This window comes from Perissodus microlepis, chromosome 1 (genome assembly GCF_051167445.1).
Source record: "Perissodus microlepis isolate ML-2025 ecotype Zambia chromosome 1, ASM5116744v1, whole genome shotgun sequence".
Taxonomy (NCBI): Eukaryota; Metazoa; Chordata; class Actinopteri; order Cichliformes; family Cichlidae; genus Perissodus; species Perissodus microlepis.
In genome coordinates this window covers 14181141-14193157 of record NC_140461.1, presented here as the reverse complement: position 1 = coordinate 14193157, position 12017 = coordinate 14181141, and the positions used below count along the sequence as shown (strand labels likewise).

The 12017-nt window shown below is 39.5% G+C and overlaps 1 protein-coding gene across 5 annotated transcripts in view; it reads right to left on the bottom strand.

Moving 5' to 3' along the window:
* The window catches only part of ush2a (Usher syndrome 2A (autosomal recessive, mild)), a 214996-nt gene that overhangs the window by 154960 nt on the left and 48019 nt on the right, over positions 1-12017 (bottom strand). For all 5 annotated transcript variants that reach the window (XM_084931033.1, XM_084931019.1, XM_084931025.1 and 2 more), the window contains 4 exons: positions 5867-6062; positions 3688-3818; positions 3047-3254; positions 35-318 (listed from right to left, as the gene is read on the bottom strand). In XM_084931033.1, the coding sequence (XP_084787159.1) occupies positions 35-318; positions 3047-3254; positions 3688-3818; positions 5867-6062 (819 nt within the window). The remainder of the gene's footprint in view (positions 1-34; positions 319-3046; positions 3255-3687; positions 3819-5866; positions 6063-12017) is intronic.

Genomic DNA, 12017 nt, shown 5'->3' with positions numbered 1-12017 from the left:
AGTGTCTAAAACATTGTAAAAATGTCATACATGCCTTACACACACACTGCCCTGTGTAAGGATCACAGTCTGTCCCGGGTACTGTCCCCTCCTGTGAGCATTCGCAGGGGGCACAAGATCCTTCCAGCCTCAAACCAAACAGGCCTCTACCGCATGAGTCACATCGCAGGCCACCGACTCCAGGTTTGCACTCACACTGGCCCCCCTCAGGTTCACAGAATGGACTGAGGGAACCCAGAGGGTCACAGTCACATGGCATGCAGCCGTCTGGGTGGGAAAGGTTCCAATAACCAAACTCACAGCGGTCACATGAAAGGCCTGCGATGAAAACAGGAGTGAGAAAGGGAGATAAAGAAAGAAAAATGGGAAACAAGAAAAAAAAATTGATGATCGCTTGTTCACCAACTAGCAGTTAGCACTCCTCTGTTTGCAGACCTTTGTATGAGAGAGTAAGTGTATGTGTCTGTCTAAGCGAGAGAGAGCAAGAGAAATGGTGGGTGAGTGTATAAAACTGCCATCATTAGGGCCAGGCCCTCTACATATGATGGATCACTTACCTAAGGCCAAACACTTAATTTTACTGAGCAGAAAATAAATAAATTAAGCAACTACAAGAAAAGAATGAAGGGGGGAAAAATAGGAAATGGAAGGATGGATATGAAAAATAATTTTAAAAATATGATCTTTTGTAAAACAGGAAAAGTTGAGTTATCTTTAAAGGCCAAAAAGAGCTATAGAGTAACATATGCAAAATTAACATTTCAGTTTAGTTATTAGTCTTAATTAACTTTCAACTTGATTAGGTCAGCATTTCATTACACCATTATTAAATATTACTCCTTTCACTCTTTTGCAGTTTATTACTGCATATAATAATTACAAATATTAGTAAACACAAAGTCCATACATTTGCATGTTTTTATAGAAAAAACAATCTTAGGCTATACGACTAGTTAAACTATGCAGTGTGTGCATGCAGGGCTTATTTGAATACGCCATACGTATTCCATGACAGGCAATCTGTCCCTAAATGGATGCTTGGGGGCAAAGCAGTCACCATAGCCGTTTATAAGGGAGCGGGTGTTCATATGTGGGTGGGTATGAAAGTGTGTGCGCACACACACATTAATAATAACATACCTGTACATCTGTGTTAATGTGTGTGCGTGTGTGGGGCCTATTCTGTGTGGGGTAGACACTTGGCATTTCCCCTGGTCTGCCCATTTTAATGATTTTATAGATATGAATATATATCTCTCCATATATCATATTTTACAGTAGTGAAATGAAGATATGTGTCAGTGTGTGTAGAGTACAAATGTCCAACTGAGTGTATTAGCGGTAAATATGCAGGCTGGCAGACTGATGGTTACAAACCTAACAATGATTTGATATATTGTACTCAAGGTAGATTTCCCCCCAAAAACGATATAATTTATAACGAATCATACACTTATAACAAAAACATCACTTACAAAGCAGTGACCTGACCAACTCACCATTTACGAATCATATTTTCGCAATTAGACTTTCGATAAACAAACAGAAAAAAGGGGGGCAAAAAGAGATCAATAAAAGGGACCGAAAAGTGAGAACATTAGAGAACAGCCTGTGTTAGAAGATATTAGATCAGAACAGAAAGGATGTAATTTTGTTCTGAGGTGTCCACGTGTGCATATGTGTGTGTGTGTTGTTCGGGACATGGCCAGCCCTTTTATCAGTAGCCAGCTGGTTAACAGGCTCATGCATCACCATTTCAAACACTATTATGTACACACTGCACTCTGGCACCTTGTTATGAGTGTGCATGTGTTTCTGCACGTGTGTATCTGAGTCTCCGTGCACACATTTCAATTCCGTCCTTCTGAAGCTTGCCTGCCATTGCTCTACTCAAAGTATCAGCTTGGCGATAATAAATTGCCATAATCAAATCTCATTTCTGAAAAATACCTGTGGGAGCAACCAAACAAACAAGGACAGAAAAAAAACCTAAATGGGTCTTGTAAGAAGGAGTGTGAAAAATACAAGGGGCTGCAGCAGTTTGTTTTAATCAACTTGGCATTGAATTAGAGATTTAAATACCAGCTTAGTCCTTGATGGGTTGCGTGTACACACTCACAGACACACACACACACACACACACACACACACACACACACACAAAGAAACTCTTACAATTTACAATACATAGCTAAGCAAAGACAAAAGTGCATGAACACATTCATACATTTTTTTTAAACATACACATAAACACAAACAAACACACACTTACACACATGCCCGCACTCACACACGCAATGTGGACCCTTGATAGCAAGGCTTAGCAATAACCACGATGCGTTGAGTTGAGGAGCGTTGGCCGGTTTTGCATTTCATATGAGCCTGGTCTTCAAAGACACACAGGGGAGAGAGTGAAACCATTTATCACAAAGAGAAGCACGACGGCTGGAAGCACCGCCAGCAGAAAAGCCTGTTTATTTTGGCTGCCACAACAGTTTGGGATATGAGTGTGTGTGTGTGTGTGTGTGTTCATCAGTGTGCATGTTTTTCATCTGGACCCAGTATCCCCACTTTTTTTGCTTTTGCGTACACCTCAATGAGCACTCCTATGTACGCTGCTACTGGACAATTAAATAACCATTGGAATAAAAAAAACTCAAAAAGTTATTAACAAAAAGTTATTAAGGAGATTTTGTGAAAAAAAAATATTTTTTTTAGCCGATGTGATTTGCTGTTGTGTTAACATACCAAGGTCAAACGATAGCTGATCTTACCCTTTTCAGCATATTATCTTAACTCAGCATTCAACTTCAATGCTTGACTTTCAGGAAAAGGATCTAGGAATCTAGGAAGATGCCTAAAAAACTCATGTTTTACACCTACATATAAAGAGTGCTGTTGAAAGAAGCAGCTCCATTAGTCTCCATTGACAGATGCACACACAAACAACTTTAAACGCAAGATTTTGATTTCTTTCAAAAACAAGACCTACACCATTTACACCTGTAAAAACTAAACTTTCTTCAGTGGTTTGAGATCTTTTTACCTGTGACATGGGGTTTACAATGGCACTGTCCTGTGTAACGGTTGCAGCTGGAAACTGCCCCTGTAGAGGTTCTCATGACACCCATGCCATTGCAGTTACAGGAACTGCAACCACTTGGATTTGAGGCTGTGAGACCAAACCAACCAGGCAAACAGTCTGCACACTGACGGCCTGTTACTGCAGCTTTACAGTGACACTGACCTCCTATCTGAAAGTGACAAACGGAGAAAGAGGGAAAGATTTTAATCATAGATTATCGTGGTAAAGCGGTATTTTACTTTCTTCTTCTTTTCTAATTTTTCTAATAAAAATGTGAATATAAAATAATAAAATGTAAGTATTCTGAGATTATAAACGTGAAAGTTACGCATTTCAAAACAGAGTCAAAGAACCATATCACTTCACTTTGCACAGACGGATCAAGGTTGAAGTGAATTTGTCCATTGCGTTGTATTTGCTGATGCTTAAAAGGTATCACCAAATCAGCATGCCATTTCCTTAACAGCAATCGTAATAGGTGTTGCAATGTTTATTGTAAAATTATTACTTCAAAGAGTGTAATTTATAATTACAATAGTCTTAATATGCACATCCTGTATTGATTATTAAGATCGTTCTATATTGAATGTAATGGTGTCTACCTGCACACAGTCCATTCTGCCGTTGACCGTTCCAGCAGTGTAACAGTCACAAGGCTGGCACACATCAACTGAAGTGGGATCATGGTCCTCGAGCCTGAAAAACCCACTTATACACTGCTCACAGTTCTTACCTGATAGGAAACATGGAGAAACAAGGCGATAAAGGGTGAAAAAAAGTAAATAGATAGAAATCACACAGAGCACAAAAGAGATACCTCTGCTGAAAATGTCCGGTTTAGCCATAATTGTTTAAATGGTAAGGTGCTTTTCAGCCTGATGAAAAAATATAACTACTGCATGATAGGGCTGCCACAAACGATTGTTTTGATAGTGGACTAGTCACCGATTATTTTTGCGATTAGTCGACTAATCAGATCATGCATCCATTGGATGTACAGCCTACAGCTTATTGCACCAGCATGCATCTGCTCTTATATAACTATCATTAGCTTACAGCTTTAAGTGTTTCAGGTATGTGCTAACTAAAAATAAAGATAAGATGATAGTTTATTAAATTTTAATGAAGTTTGCAGATTGTTTCGGTGAAGTTTAATGAACTCCTGCTATCTAAAATATAACAGGACAGAGTATATTCTGGAGCATCTCACACTTCTGATAATCAGCTGTCTGCTTGACTTTTATTCAGCTGTGTAAAAACAATAACTTTAATCTCAGCCAAACCGATTTACTCAGGAACAAATAAAATACTGAAAAAAGCCAAACAATAACATTTTTAAGTTATCTAAGTGACTTATACATCATGTTTAACCTGAGTGGCAAAAGACCGCGGGGGTTTGAAAACGATTTGCCGGGAGTCTGGTGTTCTCACGGGCTCTAGTGAGCCTTGCCCCCGGCTAGCTATCGAGCTAGTGGGTAACAGCCCTCTCCGAAAACGTTGGAGCGCTTTTGAAAATATGTGGTGTCTAGATAAACTGAGCAGATATTTGAAGTTTACACAGCCACATTCTCGCCTGAAAATATGTTAAACGTTTATTTTGTGACCCAGAAAAAATAATAAGAGTAATATTAAAACTAACTAGCTGCCGCCATTGTTGGAAACTGAGCAGGGCCGCGCTATGAATTGTGGGACACAGCTTCTTCTTCTTCTTCGGGGTTTAACGGCAGCTGGCATCCTTGTACATGCAGTGCTGCCATCTTCTGTTTCAGTCCGTTATTACACTCTTAAATCCTACTACTTATTCCCGTGTCTTTTAGGATCTTACAAAGCTTCAAACGACGCCTCGACTATCAAATTTGTCGTCGACAATTTTGATAGTCGACTAATCATGGCAGCCCTACTGCATGATTGAATTTACACATAGGAGTGATTTGAGGCTATAAGACCGAACCAAAAGGGATAAGAATGATTAAATTTACCAGTGTCTTTACGTTTATTAGTATCTATAAGGACAAAAACAAAGTGGAATTTAAGACAGCCCATGCAAATTAGTAAAATGCATTGACATGAAGAAAACACAGTAAAATGACCTCAGTAAACAAATTCCAGATGACTTCTCAGTATTAATCAATAGTTTTAGGTATTGAATACAACATTAATTTCCTTTTATTTATTATTTATTTATTTTTCAAGAGAATAAAGCAGAGTATGCTTTAGGTTATCACTGGAGTCATCTGATTATACAACTCTAATGTAACAAAAGATACGAGAGTTAGATTGTTTTACTGTTACAACAAATTGTGGGTTACTCATTTACACTCGCCCTAGCTCTGCTCAGATTAGGCTATGTAATTAAGCAACATCAACATAATGCACTTGAAGGGTGTTTCTACAATCTTTTCCTCACTTTTTAAATCTACTATGGGCATGGGAAAGTCATTTTCCCAAGGGGCCACGTTAGAAACTGGGACTCGTGGAGGACCACACCAATAATCTTATAAAGAGATGTAAAGAGATAAATATTGAGAAGAACTGAGTTCAACTTATTGGAGTGGCCTTTCACAACACTCATAGTGTCTTATCTCATCTTTTGGTAAAATTAACTGGGTTTTCAATATCTGCATTTGTAAATGTTTTATTGATTCGTTTATATTGGAGAGAAGACAGGAAAGCTGGGAGAATACCTGTGGAAGACATGCACTAAACAGCATTGGGGTAGATTCAAACCTAGGCCTCTGCATTAGCCATATAGCATATAATTTGCCTTTGCTAAATCTGTACCTGTGGTGTTGTGCATGCAGTTGTCGCAGACACCTCCTCCTCCTCGATAATGCTCATCTGGATGGTCATCAGCTAAGACATTATAATGACAGGAGAGGGCGTGGCCGTGACACTGACAAGGTCGGCAGTTCATAGGTTGGAGCTGATCACCTGACCTGAATGGCTTGTCATTGTAGAGTGGTGCACAGCTTTCGCACTGTGAAAAACAATTACATTGCGTAAATATATATGGATGTACATTTTTTATTTGTGTACGGTGACATACTTTAAACTGTACATATAAGTAATATAATACATTTAATATCATACCCATGTTAAAAAAATAATTTATTAACAGAAACTTGAAACCTACACAGCTGTCATAGCGTGAAAATACATATTCACTCAAAAAGACTAAAACAAACTAAAACAAAACAAAACTGTACAGAAAAATCATCCCAGAAAAAGTGAAATGTTTGCTTTTATAAAACAAAGAGTGATATCAGGATGGTAAAAACTGGAGAAAATAAATGAGCAAGTGGAGAAAATGTAAAAAAAAACTGTAAAATCGAAGGCCCACTGAAATTTTTAATCTAACAAGAGAAGAATAATACACATAATGGCACATAATACTGATGTATTCTCTGCTATATTAGAAATAAAAACACTACATTCAACCACACACACACACACACACACACACACACGTAGAGAGCATAGGGAAATCACTGCTACTAATGAGGAATGACTTGTAACTGCCAGCGCTCTCTCAGAGTCCCACTTTCATGTCAAAATAAACATACCAAGGTGTGTGTGGTTGTATGTGTGTGTGTGATAAAAAATGCATTTTTTTTGTAGCAGAGTGCAGCAGAGGCGAGAAGCAGCAAGTACAAGCCCTTTGATTTTGTTCAGCAGTCAGTACAAATTATAGTGGACAAGGGGGGCTTCAAATGGTGGGATTAAAAATGTATTAAAAAACACAGGAGTTCCTCCCATGTGTGACACATGCAGACCTGCACTGGGCCTATTATGTATGACACACAGAGGAGGAGGGAAGCCAGGGGAAGCGAGAGGGAGGGGGAGAGAGTAGATCAAAATGGGGAAAGAGGTTCCTATTTCATGCTGCATGCGAGAGAACGGAGTAAAAGTAAAAAGGAACCGAAAAACTGATGGAAACAGAAAAGGAAGCAAAGCCCAGAAATAATCCATAAGCAGGGGACAATGTGGGGCACAAAAGGAGACAAACAACAAGAAGCAATGGATACATGAATAAAATTAATGCCAGCATAATTACAACATGCACAAGGTCCGCACAAGGATCCACTTATCAAAAAAGTGCTTTGTAGTTCTGCAGTGGTCTGCACCCTTGCAGTTTGGTATTTTTATATTTAGTCATTAAAATTTTAGATTACATCTAACAATTAAAACAAATAAATGTTTGCAGTCAACATCAAGAGGACTGCTGACTGCTTGATTGGCTGATTATTAGCACAACTTAGTGAAACAGCAAGAAAATTCTCTTGAAATGCGAAGTATGCATTCAAGCATCAACACAGAAACAACAAGAGACAAAAAGAAACAAGTCTACAAAAACACACACACACAGACACAACTACACACAGGCAGGGGCATGTCTTGGGACACATAATTCCACAGGAGCACTGAGCTGTTTGCATGTTCCTGTTTGTTCTGTCACTCTGCCTGCGCATCTGTCTGCCATGCTGTTTGGCCTGAGGTCTATCTGATGTCTTACCTACAATAAGTTCCCTCCTGTACGTTTGTCCATGCTTTTTTTCCTCTTTCTGCCCATCTGTCTGTGCTTTTCTGCCGGTCTATCAGCATCTCTATGCCCCAAACCGTTTCACATATCAAAGCTACTTTTCTTTCTGCACTCCAAATAGAAAAACCTCACTACATCTCACTCTTCGTCTTATCCACTGGGGATGAGTCCAAGAGCGGGAGTTTTCCACTCTTCCATCACTCTTTCATTCCTCTTTTTGCCTCCTCTACCTCTGTGTCTCCTCTATCTTCCCACACTTCCTTCCTTCATTTCCCCTCTATCTGAAAAACAAATCACTCTGTACATCTCTCCCTGCTTCCCACCTCTCAGATTCCTCACTCCCTTCCCCCTGTCTCTACTGTCCCCCAACTGCTTGTTCTCATAGCCACAGTGAGTATGTGAGCAGGAAATATTACCATACCAAATGAAAGGGGGAGTTTTTTTTCTTTCTTCTCTTTTCTTTTCATTCAACATTGCGTTACCTTCTCTCTCTCCCTGCCTGCTAATTAGTTGAGGGACTGGTGTTTGGCAGTTAAAAGAAGAGCGCAAACGCTCATTCTCTTCCTCATACAAAAGGTTTTGATGGCGCTCCATCATCTGCACACAGTACTCACAGCAAAAAAAAAGAAAAAAAAGAACAGCACATAAGTAAAACTGAGTTTAAGTTCCTTTAATTCTATTTGCTTTAATCTTCTGCACATAGTCGCTGCACTGTGAACCCAAAACAACAGAAAAAAGTTATTTACTAAGCTAATTTTTGAGTTTGGCATTTCTGTCAGTGACTCTTTAATGTCATTGTTTTTCTTTTTCAACAGTTTCATGACAGAACATTTATTCTTAATGCAAAAAGAAAAAACAGAGTTAAGCTAAGGGGTGCATGTGTGTGAGTATGAATGAATGTGTGTGTTTTGGACTGTGAAGCCAAGGAGAGGATAACATCTTATTTTCACTCTTGAATGTTTGGACAAAACCTGCTGAGTGAGGAGACTACTCTAATGGATCTGTGGACATTTAGATGGCCTGTCGTAGGCAACTGTGTATGTTTGTGTATGTGTGTGTGTGTGTGTGTGTGTGTGTGTGTGTGTGTGTGTGTATGTGTAGGCAAGTGTGTGTCTATATGTGTATGTGTAAAGCTGCTGGGACAACTCATCTTATCCTAAATGCCATGACCAATTTCACGCTCTCACTGGAAAGGTCATGGCACTGGCTTGTGTATGTGTGAGCAAATTTGTGTGTACATATCCACGTTGTGTGTATCTAAAGTTAACCCAGTTAACCCCTGTGCAGGTGAAAATCTGCTGCTGAGGCACACTTGAGCCACAGAGATCCTGGACAATGCCACTTAATGTCACTAGCCATCAATATCTCTCAGACACATGGATAGAAACAGAAAAACATGTTCGATGTCCAATTCAGAGGGCACATATTATATATAAATACAAAACAATTTTACAGTTTCCAGGATGGCAACTTCTATTCTAATCACAGTTTTTCTACTACAAAAATTATGTTTGAGCATATCCTGCAACAGAACAATCTAGGGCGCAGGTTGATGATTGATTTCATAATAATTTCATCACATCTATAGCTGTATGGCTTGAGAAGAGAGAAGAGCGCTGAGCTGTTAACCGATCACCACATAGGGATACATAGTTGGACCAGTGGCAGTGCAAGATGTCAATTGGCTTGGTATAGACAAATATATTATAGAGCATCTGGCAAAAAGCCTGATCCAAGACATCTTCAACATCCATCCAAAAAAGCAGAATTTCAACATCACACTGAGGGATGTTTTGGGGCTGTTCTAGTTGATGTGCCACTGCAACATTTTGTGGAAGTTTGGGACAGTGCTTAGATTCATTAGGATCAATTTTCATCTTGGGCATGAAACACTGCTCCAATGGATATTCAAGGGAAGAACATATGTATCTGTGTTTTGTGGACTTGGAAAACGTTTTTGACCTCATCTCTTAGGGTCTTATGTGAGGAGTGCTTAGGAAGAATTGGGTACTGGGCCCATTGCAATGGGGACATTTCAGTTCCTGTATATGTTCCGTAAGAAACTGGTTTGCGTCGCTGGACTCATTCCCAGTGGGTCTTGGACTCAGTGGATAGGAGCATCCCTGGCAAAGTTATTACTTTTTATGGACAGAGTTTCTAGGTGCAGTGAAGAGGTGGACAGTGTCCAGTTTGGTTGCCCTAGGATCTTGTTTCTGCTTTTTGCAGATGATGTGTGTGTGTGTGTTTTTTAGATTCATCAATTGACATCTTGCACCTTTCATTGGGGCAATTTGCAGCTGAGTGTGAAATGGATAGGATGAGAATTAGCAGTTTCAAGTCTGAGGCCACAGTTCTCGGTCACAAAAGAGTAGAGTGTCCAATCTTGGTTTGGAATGAGAAGCTGCCCCAAGTGGAAGTATCTCTGAACTTTGTTCACAAGTGAGGATAGAAGGGAGCAGATACTGAGACAGAGCGGTGCAGAACCTGCAGTAATGCAGAAGGTCTTGATGGCTGGGCACAGGGAGGTCTAGGCGTCTCAACTCAGATTGCTGCCTCCAAATAAAATGGATAGATGCAAGGATGGATGAACTACTACTCTGCACTGTGATCACCTTTTACCAGGTCCTAAATGTATTCAAAAATATGTAGAGGGGGGTAAAAACTAATTGTTAAAGAACATTTTCTTTAACTCTTCCATGACGCACACACATGCACACAGTCACAAAGTTAGTTCACTTGTCCTGAATCAAGTTCGATTTAACTTTCCCTCATGATTTCAGGTGCCAATAAAAGATAAAATAAATAAAATAAATGTGCAAAAATTGAATTTGGAGTTTAAGAACCATTAACTGACACAGGCATTTTGCAAGTTAAAACCGAGTAATCTGATGTACAATGCAGTATATGATATAACTTTCAGATGTGATGGAATCCATCAGTTATGTAGACAAACAGAGACAGAGTGACAGAATGAGAGATCAAGTCTGACACAGAGTGCACATAAGAAAGAATCAAAAGGAAAGTGCATGTGTGTCCGTTAGTGCGCACAAGTGTTTAAGTGTGTGTGTGTGAGATGGAGAAAGAGTTTAAGTGTGCTTTCTAAGGCCCCTGTTGATCATCTTGACACATGTCTGAGCATTTCTGTCACTTTAATGTCACTGTGGAAATTCTGCAGATTAGTACAACATCCGTCATGGTGCTAGCCCGATCCAAGTCAACAGAACGCATGCAATATTAAACGCTAATATTCCCCACAGCCTTTTATGCTCCAATATTACAGAGACAGAAGAAAGGCCCTGAATATTCACTCAGAGAGATGACATGGACAGGTTCGGGAAAAAAGAAAGTGCACACAGGCTCACACACAAAAAATGACTCTATAAAGACACATGCACATATTACACACTAATGTATTTCACAGAAGTGTAGCTTCTGTAGAGATTAATTTACATAAAATATATCCATGCTTATTCCACTACATCTCTCCAACACAAAAGAAGTAATGTATGTACGAGAGAAAAGGAAAGAAGCAGCTTGGGAGGATGGATCGACCTGAGACAGGAAGAAAAAAAGGAGGAAATACAGAATGAAAAATGAAAAACAGAGCCAAATAGGAATGAATTAAATACTTAGAAAGTGAGGCAATAAAGAGTGAGAGGGAATAGAAAAAAACAGCTGAGTGAAATGAAGCGAAATACAAACAGAAAAAGAAAGAGAACTGATTAGAGATGCATGCTGAGGGAATGTAATTGTTCTAGTCGATTTGAGACATTATTTAAAGTGAGACCCGAGAGAGAAAGACAGAGTGTGTGAGAGAGGGAGCGATCGACAAAGAGAAGAGGGCGGAGGTGGGACAGGGACCTAAGAGTGGAACGACAAATGTGGTGTACAAAATAGAGAAAAGGAGAAAAAAAGGGGGAAATTTTTTGTCATAGTCTGAAGATTATGACTGAAGTTTAGTTTCTGTGTGTGTCTGTGTGTGTGTGTGTGTAGAGCACTTTCTGTGATAACTTTTATTTTAGTGTGAGGTTCATGTAAGAGTAAAATTATTAAATACATGCGTGTGTGTAGGAGGCTGTCTGTTATTTGAGAGCAAAGTAAAAGAAAGAAATTTAACAGCTGCTAGCTGACAGCTGTGCGTCTTCATCAATGTACTCTGTTGCACATACACACATGCAGAGACACACACATGCATAAACTAATGCGCAGACACAGGTGTATGAATGATACATAAGTAGTGAATAATGCAGGCTGTCCTGTGCTACAGTGAGGTGAAGCCGTCATATCGAACATTTCACTGCAGACTACAAGGGGTTTTTCTTAGGGTGATGCCTACTACTACCTTACAAGTTGTATTAGCTTCCAGTCAAACTAACATCTGGTCACACAGTG